This window comes from Coregonus lavaretus (assembly GCF_964263955.1).
Source record: "Coregonus lavaretus genome assembly, chromosome: 25".
In the NCBI taxonomy this organism is placed as follows: domain Eukaryota; kingdom Metazoa; phylum Chordata; class Actinopteri; order Salmoniformes; family Salmonidae; genus Coregonus; species Coregonus lavaretus.
Genome location: NC_140012.1, coordinates 8,967,982 through 8,989,133, shown reverse-complemented (window position 1 = coordinate 8,989,133; position 21,152 = coordinate 8,967,982). Strand labels below are relative to the sequence as shown.

Below are 21,152 nucleotides of genomic sequence, written 5' to 3'. Positions count from 1 at the left end.
GAGAAATTCACTTGGACAGGCAGGAGAAAGATGTTCCCGATAAAACGCTAGATTTGTTGAGTAAACTCAAGATTTCACTTATCATGAGTGTCCATTGGATTCATAAACGCACCCACTCGAGGCCAAGGTGCCCCAGGAGCTGATCCATCCTTTCCTTTGTCACTTTCTCTCACTCTCCTGGTCAATTTCAAGTGGCCAATGGATCAGCGCCAAGACCAAGCTTTTTGTCTCACATCTGGTTGGTTGAGGCCCACTCAGAGCCACACACACCCCTGAGTGACAGCTCATGAAAAATAATGTGACTTCTAACCTCCACCCTATCTGCTGAAACTCAATTCAGCCACACCCAACCTCGTCCTCTACTTGGAAAGTGAGTGACCCCAAAGACCATTATGTAACACTTTACTCCTTTTCAAAACAAGAGGAAATATGCATGCAGTAATGAACCTCTGGATTTGAAACCAATTTCCAATTGTTGTGAATTGAAAAGGGGTCCAGCCACTTGCCAACCATCTGGGGACGATTATGGGTTATAAAACAGCCGGCTCCTTTTCCTCCGACCGCAGACTGGAAAACAATAGAGACATCTGGAACCCTAAACACTGCCACCTTAACCTCTTACCTGCCATCGGACTACACACACACACGCACGCTCACACACTCACTCAGGCAAATATTTTATTCTACCCAACAAAAATCGAGGTGACCTGTACAGGTATACAGACCATTGCTATATTGGCAGTCAAAAGTGCTTGATCCACCAAGACACGGTATTTGATTTGGAAGCACATTTTGCTCTTCTTGTGAGCGTAATGTTTACACAATTGTTCTGCTTATATTACTAAAATGGCCAAGTATTACCTAGAGATCGTTTACCTGCTAAACATAACAGGCAACAGAAAATAATGAAAACTATTTGCTTAAATGTCTCATGCAGATGATCTGAAAGCTTTTTACAAAGTTTAACCAGAAGTTAGTAGAATTTACTGACTATGGTCAGTGGAAGATCCCGACCTGTCCTCCTGCATGTGCAGGGTTAAACTGTCAAAGACATTTGACTTCCTCTTGCAGTCTCCACGTAACACCCTGGCGAGTCCTTCTCAGTTTTTTTCCTTAAATAAATGTTATAAATAGTGCTGTGTTCTGTTGACTGCCGTGCCGTCCTCCTCTCAAAGCCCGAAGTGAATCTTTTTTGCACTGCCCTCCTTTTCTCTCAGTCACGTGCACTCTCACTCTCTCTCTCCCTCTCTCACCTCTTGCCTTCACTCTCTGAATCCTTCTGCTCTCTCTTTCGCTCTCCCTGAGACTTTCTGGAGGAATTTTTAGCTTTTAGTGCCTGTCAAGCAGTGAGAAGAAGCTCTCAAGAAGAGACAGAAGACAGACAAGGTGGAGAGACTGACAGACACAAGTTTAGAGTAGTGACGTCAGCATGCCGTGTGTGAGCTTTGTGTTGGTGGTGACCTGCCTGCTGGTCCTAGGCCCGGCTGTATGGGGCGCCCCCAGCCAGTGCCCGGCTCAGTGTCACTGCCATGGGGACCTGCAGCATGTCATCTGTGACAACGTGGGGCTGAAGAAGATCCCGCAGGTGTCCGAGGCCACCCGTCTGCTCAACCTGCAGAGGAACAACCTGGGCAGCCTGCCCACCGGCTCCTTCACCAGCAGCAAGGGTCTCATCTCGTTGCACATGCAGCACTGCCAGCTCCATGAGATTGGCGGCCAGGCCTTCAAGGGACTCAAGAAGCTCATCTACCTCTACCTGTCCAACAACGAGATCACCAGCATCAAGCCAGGTGCCTTCGAGGACCTCACCGAGCTCACTTACCTCTACCTGGATGGCAACCGCATCAGCGACCTGCCCAAGGGAATCTTCTCGCCCATGATCAATCTGTTCATCCTGCAGCTCAACGACAACAAGCTGCGCGACATCAAGCCAGGCACCTTCGCCGGAGCCAAGGACCTGCGCTGGCTGCACATGAGTGGCAATGAGATGAACACGCTGCAGCCGGGCTCTCTGGACGACGTGGAGAACCTGGCCATCCTGCACCTGGACAGGAACAGGCTGTCCACCTACCCTGGCCTGGCCATGAGCAAGCTGAGAGTGGTGGAGGAACTGAGCCTGGCCAAGAACCCCCTTAGGAGCATCCCCGACAACGCCTTCCAGAGCTTCGGACGCTACATGGAGAAGCTGCACCTGGACGGCATGGGGCTGGAAAAGGTCAGTCTCATATTGTTTAAGGGGAAGGGGGTACTTTTATGGTTGCAACGAGCTTACTGAGTTGGGAAGGGTGAGAGTTTGGCAATTGAGAGTTTAAGAGTAGTGCAATGCAATAGTAGGATGGCGTAGAAGCAGTATATGATTCTATTACTATGAGAGAGCATTGGAAGTTTCATTTCATGCAACACAGGTCTCAGTGATTAGAGGCACCATGAGCCATTCGGTAGATATAAAAAGCTGTGCTGTATTCTTGTCCTGAAAGCTCTAGCAGCCCTGCAGATTAGGGAGGCTTGTTGTTTGTTTTGTTTTGGTTCTGGCTTGCCATATTTCATTTGCTTATTTACATGTACATTCTGGCTTGCCACCGGCCAACTCCCCCTTTTCCAGTAGCCAAAAGTCGTTTCTCTTCTCCCAGTTCCGTGGTCACATACTGTAACCCGAGGGCAGGTGGTAATGGGAGGTGGTTTAGCAGATCTCTGCCATTTATCATATTTTGACTGACCTTTCAGATTTATGAGAGCGTGGAATACTGAGACAATTTTTATGCTTTGGTTGTTGTGCTTTCTCCCCATCTGTCTCATTGTATGATAATAAAATCCTTATGATGACTTATCCACCCATATGGGAAGAAAGCAGGTCACACGTGGTCAGGATGAAACCAGCGGGATCTCTGACTCTGACAAAACTTTCTACTAGATTTTTTTTAAATCCACTGGGGCTGATATTCTTGATCCTTTCTTGCTGCAGCTTCTGCTCCCCTGATTGCGGAGTCATTAACCAGGTTTCCATCAAACCATTTCATGTGGATGAATTAGCTGGCGCATGAAAAAAGTCACGACCGGGCTGATGGCAACATGAAATGCCAGTACTCCCTGACGAAGGCCATGCAGCCGAAACGCGTCGGAGTTTTAAAACTTTGTTTCCATTGAACATGCCATACAAATAAAGGCATTTAAATGAATTATATGAAGAGTGCCTTGGTCCTCCTTTCTTTTTGATGCCGGTACAATTCGTTCGACATGGTGGGATCGTTTTGTGTCAGTAAAATTAATTATGCAAGAAATGGCGGTGGAAACACCTTTATGTGCAAATATTAATATAATAACCATCATATCGAAGTAACTTGGAGTCACACAACGATATGTTGTGTGGTGTTCCCACTACGAATCAGGAAAGCATGCAGTTTATTAGGCTAGAGATTAAATAAATTGTGATGAACTTCACAGGGTGGTGAAGGTGATGAGCTTGATGCTCCTTTCCAATAAATATCGAGGGTCATATTTGTGGTCCTCTGTAGCTCAGCTGGTAGAGCACGGCGCTTGTAACGCCAAGGTAGTGGGTTCGATCCCTGGGACCACCCATACACAAAAATGTATGCACGCATGACTGTAAGTCGCTTTGGATAAAAGCGTCTGCTAAATGGCATATTATTATTATTATTATTCTGGTGACATAATGATCGATGCTTGGCTGCCGTTTGGCAGATAGAAATAATATTGCTCTTATCCATAATAATCTCATAATGTAGGTAGCCTACCCCCACTGTATCTGCGAGCTGTTGGCTAGAGTGCATGTGCCAAGACCAGACTGGGTATATTTGCTATATAACGCAACAGTTTTTGTGACAAAACCATCAGTAGAGTTGAAAATGTGATGGAAACTCATTTTTCAAAGCAAAAGGTGGGAAAATGTGCATATTGTTTTATGCACATTTTTGAATATTCGCATGAAAATCTGTCGCAAATTGGATGGAAACCTAGCTACTGACACATATTTTTAATCTGACGATTATCTCGGGTGCTTTCCCCAGGGTTTGGAAGGCGGTCCATGTGCTCCCTCTCCACAAAGGTGGTGACCCCTCCGATCAAAATAATTATTGCCGTATCTCGAAATTGTCATTAATCAACTGTCAACTTAGATCCTTCCTAGCTACGAGATGTATTCTAAGTGTTCACCAGTCTGGTTTCAGGCCGGGTCATAGCACTATCTCTGCTCCAACCTTGGTGTTAAATTATTTGCTTAAGGGTATGGATTGACTTATCGAAGGCTTTCGATACTGTTGACCACTCTTTATTGATTCAAAGATTGTCTGCAATCGATATGGATCAGGCGTCATGTAATTGGTTAGGAAATTACTTGACTGACAGGACTCAATGTGTTTTGTCTGATGGTGGTAAGTCAGGTTTCCTTGATATTACGAAAGGTATCCCACAGGGATCGATTTTAGGTCCTGTACTTTTTACTGTCTATATAAATAATGTTGGTCTATCTGCAAAAAAAAAACAACATAAACCTGTATGCAGATTACACTGTTGTGTATGCTATTGCACCCACGGTTGACCAGGCTCTTTCGGAGCTTCAATCTGCCTTCATTGCTTTGCAGAAAGCCTTTGTTGAACTGAAATTGGTACTTAGTGCAGATAAAACCAAGTATACAGTGAGGGAAAACAGTATTTGATCCCCTGCTGATTTTGTATGTTTGCCCACTGACAAAGAAATGATCAGTCTATAATTTTAATGGTAGGTTTATTTGAATAGTGAGAGACAGAATAACAACAATAAAATCCAGAAAAACGCATGTCAAAAATTTTATATATTGATTTGCATTTTAATGACGGAAATAAGTATTTGACCCCCTCTCAATCAGAAAGATTTCTGGCTCCCAGGTGTCTTTTATACAGGTAACAGGCTGAGATTAGGAGCACAATTTTAAAGGGAGAGCTCCTAATCTCAGTTTGTTACCTGTATAAAAGACACCTGTCCACAGAAGCAATCAATCAATCAGATTCCAAACTCTCCACCATGGCCAAGACCAAAGAACTCTCCAAGGATGTCAGGGACAAGATTGTAGACCTACACAAGGCTGGAATGGGCTACAAGACCATCGCCAAGCAGTTGGTGAGGAGGTGACAACAGTTGGTGCGATTATTCGCAAATGGAAGAAACACAAAAGAACTGTCAATCTCCCTCGGCCTGTGGCTCCATGCAAGATCTCACCTCGTGCAGTTGCAATGATCATGAGAACGGTGAGGAATCAGCCCAGAACTACACAGGAGGATCTTTTTTTATTTCACCTTTATTTAACCAGGTAAGCCAGTTGAGAACAAGTTCTCATTTACAACTGCGACCTGGCCAAGATAAAGCAAAGCAGTGCGATAAAAACAACACAGAGTTACATATGGGGTAAAAAAAAAAAGTCAAAAATACAACAGAAAATATATATACAGTGTGTGCAAATGTAGCAAGTTATGGAGGTAAGGCAATAAATAGGCTATAGTGCAAAATAATTACAATAGTATTAACACTGGAATGCTAGATGTGCAAGAGATTATGTGCAAATAGAGATACTGGGGTGCAAAAGAGCAAAATAAATAACAATATAGGGATGAGGTAGTTGGGTGGGCTAATTTCAGATGGGCTGTGTACAGGTGCAGTGATCGGTAAGGTGCTCTGACAACTGATGCTTAAAGTTAGTGAGGGAGATAAGAGTCTCCAGCTTCAGAGATTTTTGCAATATGATGATAATGATCTCAAGGCAGCTGGGACCATAGTCACCAAGTAAACAAATGGTAACACACTACGCCGTGAAGGACTGAACTCCTGCAGCGCCCGCAAGGTCCCCATGCTCAAGACTGCACATATACAGGCCCGTCTGAAGTTTGCCAATGAACATCTGAATGATTCAGAGGAGAACTGGGTGAAAGTGTTGTGGTCAGATGAGACCAAAATCGAGCTCTTTGGCATCAACTCAACTCGCTGTGTTTGGATGAGGAGGAATGCTGCCTATGACCCCAAGAACACCATCCCCACCGTCAAACAATTATGCTTTGGGGATGTTTTTCTGCTAAGGGGACAGGACAATTCACAGCATCAAAGGGACGATGGACGGAGCCATGTACCGTCAAATCTTGGGTGAGAACCTCCTTCCCTCAGCCAGGGCATTGAAAATGGGTCGTGGATGGGTATTCCAGCATGACAATGACCCAAAACACACAGCCAAGGCAACAAAGGAGTGGCTCAAGAAGAAGCACATTAAGTGGCCTAGCCAGTCTCCAGACCTTAATCCCATAGATAATCTGTGGAGGGAGCTGAAGGTTTGAGTTGCCAAACGTCAGCCTCGAAACCTTAATGACTTGGAGAAGATCTGCAAAGAGGAGTGGGACAAAATCCCTCCTGAGATGTGTGCAAACCTGGTGGCCAACTACAAGAAACGTCTGACCTCTGTGATTGCCAACAAGGGTTTTGCCACCAAGTACTAAGTCATGTTTTGCAGAGGGGTCAAATATTTATTTCCCTCATTAAAATGCAAATCAATTTATAACATTTTTTACATTCGTTTTTCTGGATTTTTTTTTTGTTATTCTGTCTCTCACTGTTCAAATAAACCTACCATTAAAATTATAGACTGATCTTTTCTTTGTCAGTGGGCAAACGTACAAAATCTGCAGGGGATCAAATACTTTTTTCCCTCACTGTATGTTATTCTCCAAATTACGTAAAAATGTATCTGATGATTTATGCATAAGTACATTGGATGGTGACCTCATTGATCGTGTTCCCGCTTGTAAATATCTGGGCATCTGGACTGAAGAAAAGCTATCTTTCAAAAAGCATGTTGATGAGTTGTTAAGAAATTAATAATTAAAATGGGCTTATTTTATACGAATAGGTCATGCCTTTCATTAAATTGCAGAAAACAAATCATTTAGCCGATATTCATACCGTTTATAGACAATGGGGAAATTGTCTATATGAATGCAGCTGCCACTGTATTGAAGCCATTGGGCGCAGTTTATCATAGCACTACGCTTTATTACAGGCAATAGGTTCAGTACACATCACTGTACTCTGTATCAGAAAGTAGGCTGGCCCTCTTTAAAATCTCGTAGATCGATGCATTGCACTCTTTTTGTTTATAAAGCCTCCTGCATAAACTTCCGCCGTACCTTACTTCAATGTTAACTTATAGACGTACGAGATACCAGACCCGGTCCCAGGGATGGCTAACTCAGGAGATCCCTTCGCTCTCCATTGAGTTAGGTCAGTTAGTTTTTTTGCACCTTGCTCTACAAGGCTCTCTAAAATTGGATGAATTGGTGCCTCTAGAGGAATTCAAAAGGCTGATTGAGGACCTTTTTACTGAAGGATGTGTTTGTTTTCTATGATTGTGTTTTGCTTTTAGTGTATTGATGGAAATATTGATGTGTATATTGATGTGTATAGTGTATATTGATGTGTATGCAGGGCTCATCTGAGAAAGAGACCTTGGTCCCAGCATGACTCCCTGTTGGAAAATAAAAAAACATAAAAAACAGCTGATTGTGTTCTTAGCTGGTGTTCTTTGATCCTGATTGCTCTGCTTGCGGTATGGTGTGGTGCAAAGAGAGCATCTTTTAAAGGCAATACATCTCTGCACCAAGGTTATTATAGTTTTGTGTTTTTATTTCTATTGCATTTTTTGATTTGTATTTGAATTCAGTTTAGTTTCAGTTAGTTTTCAGATCTGATTTGCTAGTTTTTATTAGTTTAAGTTTTATACAAATATTTCAATATAGTTTTTATATAATTTAGTTGCAGTTGTAGTTTAAGTGTTGGACAGAAAGCATGCGTGGGAGGCTAGGAGCCATTTGTGTTGTATAGTTGTTGTTTTTTGGAGGGGGGGGGGGGGGGGTGTCACATCTTGCAACTGGGGGGCAGTAATACATAAGGTGATGGGTCAGGTCATAAGTTAGGGACTCTATTAAATCCACATCGCAGAAGATCAGTTTTACAGCGTGATAAAGATGTTAAGGACTTGTTTCTACTTTAGTAGAGACTGCATTCACGGTAAACGCTGCACATGTCAGCTCAATTGGAAATTACCTTCAAATATAAATCGCGGAATCTGTTGAATAGCGCCCTAGTATAGGTTTAAAAATAAAGTCAATCTTAATGTGACTTGGATTTAAAAGGATTAGCGCCGAGACTGGTGCAGAAAATATGGTGAAAGAAAACCCCATTAGGTCTACAAAAAAAACTACAACTGAACATAATTCATGATGGTTTTTATTTTATTTTGGAGGCAAAGATAATAGTTTCAGTATAGTTTCAGTTTTTCAAATGGGTTTGTTAATTATTTTCTTTCAGTTTACTAAATAGTTTTTTTTATGATTAGTTTTCGTTTTAGTTTCAGTTTCAGTTTTAGTTTACTCTGCATCTGAGATTGTGGGGGTCTGGAGTTTTGCACAGTAGTAGAGAGCATTGGTGTTTTAGTATTGTGTAGCTCCATTCCTATATGTAGTTGGTTGGTGGACAGTTGGTGTTGAAGATTGGATTCATGTCCAATCTAGCTTTGTGAGGACAAGAAGTGGAGTTGGGGAGGGCTGAGGTCCTTGCTCTTTACATTAAGGAAATACATGGGAATGATATGGGCAGCACATACATGTCTTCCCAATTGGGAGATTCCAAACAATCACTTAGTAGCATCATAACAAACTGCTGGTATGGACCACACTCTTCAGCTTCAGCACGTACTGTAAACCCAAACACACCGTCTTACGGGGATAGCCCAAGATATCCTTGACCATACAGTGAGGGGGCGGTGTTGACGCAGTGTTTCATCATTCCTGAGGTTCACGTTGGTGTTTGAGGTGGGTGACCGCCTCATTACACTTAAGTGGTGCAGTCTGAAGAGGATTTTAAGATCTGTCTAGTTTCCATCCTTTAGGGGGTCACTATTTACAAATAGTGTGATGCATAGATGTCCCTATAATCGCTCCAATCTATGGCAGAGGAGTTTGAATTATCATACAGACACCCTAAGGCTAAAGAGTTCATGGAACAACAGCAGGTACAGTCCAGGTAGTACTGGAAATTGTTTCCTATCTAGAGATAACACAGCCAACCCTTCACCTCGTAACCCAGAGCGTAACAATGTAAAATGTAACAAGGTTGAATGATCGCTATCTCCCTCGGCTGACCAACCCCAATCAAGGCCTGAGTGGAGAGCGGGGAAGGCCTCGGGACACTTATCACAGATAAGAGACTCAGATGAGAGCTTTTCTGCCTAATTCCCAGTGAACACAGTGCCCGTTATAACTCCATATACTGATGGAGGGGCTACCTTGCTGCTCCCCATACATTCCAAACTTAACGTTTATTAAATACTAGAAGTTAATCCAATATTTGAGTGTATCCATGCTACAGTATGGAGACATCCCACAGGGGAAATTGTAAAATAACAAGCATCTCTCAGGCAGACTGTACCTGTGAGTTAGAGTGAGGGGAAAGCAGCGGGAGATGTCAAGGTTTTGGGGTGGCGGGGAGGGGGGGCACGTGGGTATTTTTAGGGTGTTTTTGTTTGCTAGGCCGTATCCAAGCATGTCCCAGCCTAATTATTACACAAGTGTTATTTTCAGCTCTGTGCGTTTTTTCCTTTCGGCAGGAGGGTCCTGCAAACAGGTCAGTAAGGGTTAGGAGACAGGTAAATAGAGGCAGGGTGTTCCTTGGCCCATGAAGGACGGGTATTTTTAGCTTGCACATCGCCCCTCAGTTGAATGGACAATTGGGCCCTTTACAAGTCTTCCTGGCAGAGTAGTGGCTCTGAGAGAGAGAGAGAGCGAGAGCGAGAGAGAGATAGAGAGAGAGGATTGCCTCAAATTACCAGAAGCATCCACCTCGGTGCTCGCGACCCTCCGCAGTGGAAATTTCCCAAAAGACGCCTCAATCAATAGCTTCATCTCTTATAGACACACATAACTCATCCACCCAAAGCAAAGTCCACCCTCCTCTCACGGCTGCCCCCGGACCTCCTTCCTTCCCTCTCTCCTCCTGCTAAATGGCTAAGAGCCAAACTTGACATGGTGAGCATCAGTTCATCTTGCACCTCTGTGAAGTTTTTAGCGGCCTCACAAACGCATATGAAGTTTAGGAGAAGGGAGGGGTGAGACAGTCCAGTTTACATAAGCAACGCTGCAGGAACCAGTTATGAGTGGAGGCTTTCATGACAGAGTGACTGCTGTAGGAGAAAAAAAAGGATTCCCTCTACCAAACATCTCTGTCTACCCTCTGACAGAGATTAAGGATGAGGTCTAACTGCAAGGGTAGAACAGATTCTACATCCATCTATCACCAGGCTTGGTGTGCCCTCACTGCCCTGTGAGAGAGGCTCAGTTGGTAGAGCATGGCGTTTGCAATACCGGGGTTGTGGGTTCGATTCCCATGGGGGACCAGTACGAAAATGTATGCACTCACTGCTGTTAGTCCCTTTGGATAAGAGCGTCTGCTAAATGAAAGGGGAGATCTACCTGATATATTGGTTGATTTTAGGGACTTCAATAGTTGAATTCAGGGTTTTCAGAATTCAGGGATTTCAATCAGCCACAGGAAGCTATTATACGTGCAATTAACTACTTTTGGATTTGAAGGACAAGACTGTTCTTGGTCATGACATGGTTTGAATCTCTCTTGTCAAAATCTACATCTTCTAATGAAACTAAAAAGCCTCCTATACTATGTCTGTATCTCTGCCTCCAGTTCTCTGACGCTGCGTTCAACGGAGTGACGGCCATCAAGTCTCTGCACCTGGACAACAACAAGCTCAAGTCCCTCCCCAAGAGCCTGGAGTTCACCACCATCACCAACCTCACACTCTCCAACAACCCCTGGAGCTGCACCTGCACGCTTGCCCCTCTGCGCAAGTAAGGAGCTCATATTTAACCTGGCTAACAAGCCAAACGTTGTAGCCATTTTGCTAGCAAGCTGTACTTTGGTTTGCTATTGTACCACACAGTCTGGCACACCAGGATACCTCACCTTACAGCATGTAGGTGATCTGTATGAAACTAACACAAACCATAGACAATACTGAGGTGGAAAACCACACATACAAGAGAACCATACAAGACTAGTTCAATAGACCCTTTTCCTCCAGTAATTGGAAAATGTCCCCTCCTTTTCCAAGACCCTGTGTCTAATTCTCTCTGTTCCCCCCCCACTAGGTGGATGGACTCTAGCCGCCAGCGCCCTGATGCGCTCTGTGCATCTCCATCCTCGCAGAGAGGAAAGCAGATCAGAGACAGCACTGTCTTCAGCAGCTGCAAAGTCAAGACAAAGAGAGCCAAGGGCACGCGCCATTAAACAGGTAATCTGACTGGTGATGATTCTACGAATTACAAAACTAGTCCGCTAATTGGCAAGTTAAACCTCAGTTAAGTGAATTTATGAGCTGAAGTTAGCAAGCTTCCCACTGGGCACAAACTGGTTGAATCAACGTTGTTTTAACGTAATTTGTCAACGTATTGTGTAGTGGAATCCATGTGGAAAATACATTGGATTTGAAAAAAGTCTTCAACCTAAACTGTTGTTTTGAGGGTGAAATTTCAACCACATGATTGTCATCATGTTAACCAAATTTCAACATAGACAAACCTTGCATAAAATATGTAGAATTTGTACCTTTAAAACAATGTCAGATCTTCAACGTTATAGCCACTATCAGAAAAAAAATATATAGGCTGGGCAGCACCTCCTACTGGAGAATTGATTTATCTACAGCTACCCTTCAGTCTCCCATCCAGGGTTTTAACCAAGCACAGCCCAGCTATGATCTTTTTCACTGACTATTACCAATGTGCTATTGTGCATCGCAGTGCTAAGGTGCCACTATAGCCTCGGGTTCGATCCCAAGCTGTGTCACAGCCGGCCATGACCGGGAGCCCCATGGGGTGGTGCACAATTGGCCCAGTGTCGTTAGGGGAGGGTTTGGCCGGGGGGATTTCCTTGGCTCATCGTGCTCTAGCTACTCCTTGTGGCGGGCCGGGCGCCTGCAAGCTGACTTCGATTGTCAGTTGGACAGTGTTTCCTCCGACACATTGGTGCGTCTGGCTTCCGGGTTAACTGAGGAGTGTGTTAAGAAGCAATGCGGCTTGGCAGGTCATGTTTCAGAGGACGCATGACTCTCGACCTTCACCTCTCCCGAGTCCGATGCAGCGATGAGACAAGATCGTATCACGAAATTCGGGAGAAAAAGGGGTAAAAAACTAAATCGATTCACTGTTGCTATCGGAGTCTTTCCAAAGGGTAGGTTTAACAGAGCAAATGAAATGTGACCATACTTTATCACTCATTCTGTCTCTTGAGAAAGTATTCATACCCCTTGACTTATTCCACATTTTGTTGTGTTACAGCCTGAATTAAAAATGGATTAAATCGATTTTTTTTCTCAGCCATCTATACGTAATACCCCATAATGACAAAGTGAAAACATGTTTGTAGAAATTGTTGCTAATTTATTGAAAATGAAATGCAGAGATATCTTATTCATACAAGTATTCACACCCCTGAGTCAATACTAGGTAGAAGCATCTTTGGCAGAGATTACAGCTGTGAGTGTTTCTGGGTAAGTCTCTAAGAGATTTCCACACCTGGATTGTGCAACATTTGCCCATTATGTTAAAAAAAAAAATCAAGCTCTGTCAAATTGGTTGTTGATCATTGCTAGACAACCATTTTCAGGTCTTGCCATAGATTTTTCAAGTAGATTTAAGTCAAAACTGTAACTCTGCCACTCAGGAACATTCACTGTCTTCTTGGTAAGCAACTTCAGTGTAGATTTGACCTTGTGTTTTAGGTTATTGTCCTGCTGAAAGGTGAATTCATCTCCCAGTTGCTGGTGGAAGGCAGACTGAACCAGGTCTTTCTCTAGGATTATGCCTGTGCTTAGCTCCATTCCGTTTATTTTTTATCCTGAAAAACTCCCCAGTCCTTAACGATTACAAGCATTACCCATAACATTATGCAGCCACCACTATTCTTGAAAATATGGAGAGTGATACTCAGTAATGTGTTGTGTTGGATTTGCCCCAAACATAAGACTTTGTATTCAGGACCAAAATATATTGTTTTGCCACATTCTTTGCTGTATTACTGTACTTTACTTATTGCAAACAGGATGCATGTTTTGGAATGTTTTTATTCTGTACAAGCTTCCTTATTTTCAATCTGTCAATTAGGTTAGTATTGTAGAGTAACACAGACATTAAACTCTGTAACTGTTTTAAAGTCACCATTGGCCTGATGTTGAAATCCCTGACTGGTTTCCTTCCTCTCCGGCAACTGAGTTAGAAAGGACACCTGTATCTTTGTAGTGACTGGGTGTATTGACACACCATCCAAAGTGTAATTAATAACTTCACTATGCTCAAAGGGATATTCAATGTCTGCTTTTTTTTTTTTACCCATCTACCAATAGGTGCCCTTCTTTGCGAGTCATTGGAATACCTCCCTGGTCTTGGTGGTTGTTCACTGCTCGACTGAGGGACCTTACAGATAATTGTATATGTGGGGTACAGAGATGAGGTAGTCATCCAAAAATCATGTTAAACACTATTATTGCACACAGAGTCCATGCAACTTATTATGTGACTTGTTAAGCAAATTTGTACTCCTGAACTTATTTAGGCTTGCCATAACAAACGGGTTGAATACTTTGAAAACATAATTCCACTTTGACATTATGGGGTATTGTGTGGAGGCCAGTGACAAAAAAAATCGCAATTTAATCCATTTTAAATTCAGGCTGTAACACAACAAAATGTGGAAAAAGTCAAGAGGTGTGAATACTTTCTGAAGGCACTTGTCATGTCTTCTCCCGTTGCTCCCCTCCGGCACTCTGATTCGCCGGTCTACTGAGCCACCGGTCTGAGCGCACCACCTCGGCAACACCGGAATGGAACCCCAACGCACCCTAATCACCTCCAGCGCACCTGCACCTCATCATCTCATCACCACCCCTATATAGCCCTGGACTGTTCAGTGTTGTGATTGTTAGTGTCATGTCCTCGCTCTTTGTTGTTCGCTTGCTCAGTGTTAAGTAAACCTTTACATTGTTGATTCCTGCATCTGCGTCCTGACTCTTCGTATCCTCAGTACTCGTCACAGCACTGTATATCATCAATCATGCTATTTAGGCCTAGCTATATAGCATTTGCAAAGTCATCAACAGCTATTGTTTCAATTCAACACCAAATCCAACAAAAAAGACAATACAATAGGCCTAGGGTTTCAGGCGCTGGCTGATTTAAATGTAATGATATTTAGTGATACTGAATTGTGTTTGGTTGTCAACGCAACCAAATATCAACATTTGAAGGAGATGTATCTTCTGCTTGGATAGTTCCATCTGTGCCACTGACTTACTCTGGCTTTAATTCCAGTTTGTCTACAAATGATTAATTGATATGTTGGATTCATACCTCCATCCAAACAAAAATCTAAGTTAAAGAATAAGACTAAATCAAATCAAACTTTATTTAAAGTTGCACTATGCAGAAATCGCTCCTCCATTTCCTGGTTGCAAAAACTCGAATAGTTCGCCTAATTTCAGTTTATGTGACAAAATAAGATAGTATAGTGTAGAGAATCATTGTACCATCTAAACCGCTGTGAAATATATTTTCCATAACCAAAAATATTGTATTTTCAGCTGTTTGAAGCTGGTGTACAAAACTGAAAGTAAAAGACGCAAAAACAAACTTAAGAATGGGAAGCATAGAAATAGCTTATATAGAACAGATCTACTGCTTTAGACTTGCTTTCAAGTTGAATGATACATCTATAACTCACATTTCTATGTGAATTTGGTTGCGTTACCCAAAAAGTTGCATATTGCCAAGTGCATTTAAAGTTTGATTTGATTTAGCTTTTATGTTGAGATGGAGACTTAATTTGTAAACCAACTGGAATTAAAGCCAGACTAAATCAGTGGCACAGATGGAACTATCCAAGCAGAAGATAAATCTCCTTCAAATGTTGATGTTTGGTTGAGTTGACAACCAATACAATTAATATCACTTTAGAAATACAATAAATAGCCTATTAACTTGTCGACAAGTTAACAAATGATATGTTGGATTCACGTCTCCAACACAACCAAAAATAAAAGTTAAAGAATAGGATTAAGCCAGTGTCTTAGATGGAACTATCCAAGCAGTAGATACATCTCCTTTAAATGTTGATATTCCGTTGTGTTGTCAACCAAACACAATTCAATATTACTTTTGTAATACAGTAAATAGCCTAAAGTATTTTACAAACAAATGTAAAATTCAACCTTAAAATGAGTCACACATCCCTGACCACATTTTTGAGGTTACTGTAACGATACATTTCTTCTTATGTAATTATATAAAATGTGCACGTTCAAGATAGCATACATAGGTCGTCACAGGTCTGTGGAGATCCTCACAATTACTGTAATAATCTGCTCAGAATCTTGACTGCCATTGATCACTTGCACCATGCACTTTTAATGTAATCCAGGTCAGTTGGTTCTGCTATAAAATGAAGCACAGTGATAACAAATTAATCTGTTGTATAAATAAACAAAATATCTGACATTGTATTACCATTTGAACTTTGCTGTGCTTTTAAAGGGTTGAAAGCGCAGTGATAGACATTTGGATGACAACTAAACCAATAATCAGACATTGTTTTTCCATTGGAATTTGGTTGTGCTTTTAGATGGTTGAAAGCATAGTGATAACACATTGGAAATTCAACTATCTTTTGGCTGTCTTTTTGAGTAAGTGAATATGCAGGGCATTCAGAAAGTATTCAGACCACTTTACTTTTTCTACATTGTGTTACGTTACAGCCTTATTCTAAAATGGATGAAATTGTTTTTTTCCCTCATCAATCTACACACAATACCCCATAATGACAAAGCAAAACCTGGTTTTTAGACATTTGTGCACATTTATAAAAAATAAATAACTAAAATATCACATTTATATAAGTATTCAGACCCTTTACTCAGTACTTTGTTGAAGCACCTTTGGCAGCGATTACAGCCTCGAGTCTTCTTGGGTATGACACTACAAGCTTGGCACACCTGTATTTGGGGGGGGTTCTCCCATTCTTCTCTGCAGATCCTCTCAAGCTCTGTCAGGTTGGATGGGGAGCGTCACTACACAGCTATTTTCAGGTATCTCCAGAGAAGTTAGATCGGGTTCAGGTCCGAGCTCTGGCTGGGCCACTCAAGGACATTGAGACTTGTCCCGAAGCCACTCCTGTGTTGTCTTGGCTGTGTGCTTAGAGTAGTTGTCCTGTTGGAAGGTGAACCTTTGCCCCAGTCTGAGCGCTCTGGAGCAGGTTTTCCTCAAGGATCTGTCTGTACTTTGTCTGTCTATCTTTTTCTCGATCCTGACTAGTCTCCAATCCCTGCCGCTGAAAAACATCCCCACGGCATGATGCTGCCACCACCACCATGCTTCACCATAGGGATGGTGCCATGTTTCCTCCAGATGTGACCCTTGGCATTCAGGCCAAAGAGTTCAATATTGGTTTCATCAGACCAGAGAATCTTGTTTCTCATTGTCTGAGAGTCCTTTAGGTGCCTTTTGGCAAACTCCAAGCGGGCTGTCATGTGCCTTTTACTGAGGAGTGGCTTCCATCTGGCCACTCTACCATAAAGGAGTGCTGCAGAGATGGTTGTCCTTCTGGAAAGTTCTCCCATCTCCAAAGAGGAACTCTGGAGCTCTGTCAGAGTGACCATCTGGTTCTTGGTCACCTCCCTGACCAAGGCCCTTCTCCCCAATTGCTCAGTTTGGCCGGGCGGACAGCTCTAGGAAGAGTCTTGTGGTTCCAAACTTCTTCCCTTTAAGAATGATGGAGGCCACTGTGTTCTTGTGGACCTTCAATTCTGCGGAAATGTTTGGGTACCCTTCCCCAGATCTGTGCCTCTACACAATCCTGTCTCGGAGCTCTACGGACAATTCCTTCGACCTCATGGCTTGGTTTTTGCTCTGACATGCACTGTCAACTGTTGGATCTTATATAGACAGGTGTGTGCCTTTCCAAATCATGTCCAATCAATAGAATTTACCACAGGTGGACTCCAATCAAGTTGTCGAAACATTTCAAGGATGATCAATGGAAACAGGATGTACCTGAGCTCAATGTAGAGTCTCATAGCAAATGGTCTGAATACTTATGGAAATAAGTTATTTCTGTTTTTGCTTTGTCATAATGGGATATTGTGTGTAGATTGATGAGCATTTTTTATTTATTTAATCCATTTTAGAATAAGGCTGTAACGTAACACAATGTGGAAAAGGGGAAGAGGTCTGAATACTTTCCGAATGCACTGTAGGTTGAAATCTCATTGATCAATGTTTCAACCAAACATTACCCAATTACCCATACTGAAATGACGTGGTGTGCCCAGCGGGTTATGAGTTTCTCAGTATCAGACTTGCGACAGTTTAAAGTCATGAATTTACCCAAGTACATCTTGACAAAGGGTTGTGATTGTTATGCACATTTCACATTTTTGTTGGTCCCTTTCTGGCTTTAATTCTTTCCGCACAGCTTGAATTCATATGAAGGAGTGAATTTATGTGTGTAGGACTCAGCACAACATGACTTTGTATTGAGACAGTAGCACTTAAGGTCAGGGGATGGTTTTGGATCTGTCTAGCTTGACATTCTTCTTTACCTTTCCCTCTTCCTTCCCTCAGAACTCTTTGTCTTCTCATCAGAGTCTGTCCCCTGGCTGTTCTTTTTCCATCTTGGCCTTGGTGTCCTGTCCAGAACAGAACAGCGTGTCCCAGTCATGGCGTTGACCAGTAGGAGGGCAGACTGTTTGACTTGGCTGCTGATGTTTGTGTCTTTCTACAGGAGACGCTGCCTGAGGGGAAAGGCCTGTCCAGGTGACAGGCTTGGTACGTGTGCAGAGAAAGAAAGCAACGCTAACTGCTACTTCAAGACTGTCCATCTCACTATCTGCCAAATATCAATTTCACATGTACACACAGGGAGTGATACATGACACAAACACATGCACACAAAAAAACACACATAACCCACACACAAATAGAAAAATCAAAAGGCTTACACGAAGCAGAGACTCAAGAAAACACTTTCAGTTCACAGACACAACATTCACACAACCCACACACAACATACACACAACGTTTATCAATACAAACACACACACACACACACCTTTCTTTCATCCCCCCTCTCTTTTCAATGGCTGAGGAATTTGTCAAGCATCCCACAACCAACACTCAGACAAGCAGCCATGTTGACTCTCCTCGTCTCGCTCTCCCTGACGCCAGCTTTACGCCCTCACCTCTCAGGAACCCACCACCTGCTGCCACAGCAATGGCCTGCATCATTCCCCAAGCCCCTCTCCACCAAAAAAAATTAGTGTCTAAATGGAATGCTCCAGGCCAGGTCTCCCTTTATTTACTATGGGTCACTTGGTCGGTCATGTCTCGCTGTCTCGCTTCTCCTGTGAGAAATTCTCTGTCAGACTGAGAAAACATCCTGAAAGGACTGTGACCGTAAAACGGACGTCGACGTAGCGTGACTTGACTCCTCTCAAACTCTGACAGAAGGTAAACGACACATCACAGCGCAGGCGGCTGAGGACTTTTTCTGAAAGGGTTTATGAGACAATGGAGTGATGGCAGGTCGAAGTTGGGAAGGAACAGTCAGAGACGACATGGACAAAGAGACTCCAGTTCTCCAGTAGTATCTTTCGTTTAAAGACTGTCCTTTGTATGTTTTCAATCTCCCAAGAGATACAAGGATACATCATTCTTACATTAATTACGTTTAAAAGTGTTTGCAGTGCATTTAGATCTGTTATCACAGGGGGAAATGGTGTACAGTTCAGAATGGATATGAGAAAAGGTGGCAGAGGTATCATGTCTTTGACTAAATAAGTAACGTACTAAATATTTTGCCTTTTCCTTCCACCCTGCTGTGGCAATGCTTCATTTGTTAGCGGACACACACAGACACTGTGTTACATTTCATTTAAAGTAATATACTTTTTACTGCTAAGTCAATGGATTGTCTATAAGCATTGAACACTTCCCAAACTCTGGGAGCATCATAACTCTTAAGATTTGACTCTTCTTTTTTATGTATATTGAACATCAAAAATGTATTTTTTCAACTTTTGGAGGTGAACAACTCACATCCAATAAACATCTAAGAAATAAAGATTTAACCTTGTCTGTCTTGATTCCATTTTCAACTACTGTGCGTTAACAGATTAAGACATTAACAGAGAGCCAATACCATAGGGATGGCCTTACTCCTGGGGAGCTACAGGGTTTGCAGGCTTTTGTCCCAGCCTAACACATACACCTGATTCAGCTAATCAATATCTTAATCTTTAGCTTATTAGTAGAAGCATGTGTGTTCGTGCTGGGCTAGAACAAACGCATGCAGTAGAGTTGGCCAACAACCCTGCAATTATGAATCTGGAAGGACGTTCTCGTATTAAAATGTCTCCCTCTAATGAAAAAAATATACAGTGTATTAACTGCGCCCTGCAGTGACGGTCCTGAAGGGCCACCTCACAGCTCGTTTTGACCCTTCCCCGCTAACCAGGGACTGACTCAGGCCAGGGAAACCATGTGAGTGAACTCTCTGGACAATCACTTACAGTTGAAGTCGGAAGGTACATACGCCTTAGCCAAATACATTTAAACTCAGTTTTTCACAATTCCTGACATTTAATCCTAGTAAACATTCCCTGTCTTAGGTCAGTTAGGATCACCACTTTATTTTAAGAATGTGAAATGTCAGAATAATAGTAGAGAGAATTATTTATTTCAGCTTTTATTTCTTTCATCAAATTCCCAGTGGGTCAGAAGTTTACATACACTCAATTAGTATTTGGTAGCATTGCCTTTAAATTGTTTAACTTGGGTCAAACGTTTCGGGTATCCTTCCACAAGCTTTACACAATAAGTTGGGTGAATTTTGGCCCATTCCTCCTGACAGAGCTGGTGTAACTGAGTCAGGTTTGTAGGCCTCCTTGCTCGCACACGCCTTTTCAGTTCTGCCCACATATTTTCTATAGGATTGAGGTCAGGGCTTTGTGATGGCCACTCCAATACCTTAACTTTGTTGTCCTTAAGCCATTTTGCCACAACTTTGGAAGTATGCTTGGGGTCATTGTCCATTTGGAAGACCCATTTGCGACCAAGCTTTAACTTCCTGACTGATGTCTTGAGATGTTGCTTCACTATATCCACATAATTTTCCTTCCTCATGATGCCATCCATTTTGTGAAGTGCACCAGTCCCTCCTGCAGCAAAGCACCCCCACAGCATGATGCTGCCACCACCGTGCTTCACGGTTGGGATGGTTTTCTTCGGCTTGCAAGTGCCCCCTTTTTCCTCCAAACATAACAATGGTCATTATGGCCAAACAGTTCTATTTTTGTTTCATCAGACAAGAGGACATTTCTCCAAAAAGTACAATCTTTGTCCCCATGTGCAGTTGCAAACCGTAGTCTGGCTTTTTTATGGCGGTTTTGGAGCAGTGGCTTCTTCCTTGCTGAGCGGCCTTTCAAGTTATGTCGATATAGGACTCGTTTTACTGTGGATATAGATACTTTTGTACCTGTTTCCTCCAGCATCGTCACAAGGTCCTTTGCTGTTGTTCTGGGATTGATTTGCACTTTTCGCAACCGAAGTATGTTCATCTCTAGGAGACAGAACGCATATCCTTCCTGAGCGGTATGACGGCTGAATGGTCCCATGGTGTTTATACTTGCGTACTATTGTTTGTACAGATGAACGTGGTACCTTCAGGCGTTTGGAAATTGCTCCCAAGGATGAACCAGACTTTTTTTTTCTGAGGTCTTGGCTGATTTCTTTTGATTTTCCCATGATGTCAAGCAAAGAGGCACTGAGTTTGAAGGTAGGCCTTGAAATACTTCCACAGGTACACCTCCAATTGACTCAAATGATGTCAATTAGCCTTTCAGAAGCTTCTAAAGCCAAGACATCATTTTCTGGAATTTTCCAAGCTGTTTAAAGGCACAGTCAACTGGGTGTATGTAAACTTCTCACCCACTGGAATTGTGATACAGTGAATTATAAGTGAAATAATCTGTCTGTAAACAATTGTTGGAAAAATTACGTGTCAT

At 42.6% G+C, this 21,152-nt stretch overlaps 1 protein-coding gene across 1 annotated transcript; it reads left to right on the top strand.

The window, feature by feature from the left end:
* Positions 1-1,429: 1,429 nt before the first annotated feature.
* Positions 1,430-19,200, top strand: LOC311100610 (chondroadherin-like; the record flags this gene model as incomplete). The annotated part of the gene is made up of 4 exons (XM_084141538.1): positions 1,430-2,215; positions 10,730-10,893; positions 11,194-11,336; positions 17,873-19,200. 3 exons carry the CDS (start codon positions 1,430-1,432, stop codon positions 11,330-11,332), a joined length of 1,089 nt encoding a protein of 362 aa, XP_083997664.1. The 3' UTR covers positions 11,333-11,336; positions 17,873-19,200.
* Between the last annotated feature and the right edge of the window lie 1,952 nt (positions 19,201-21,152).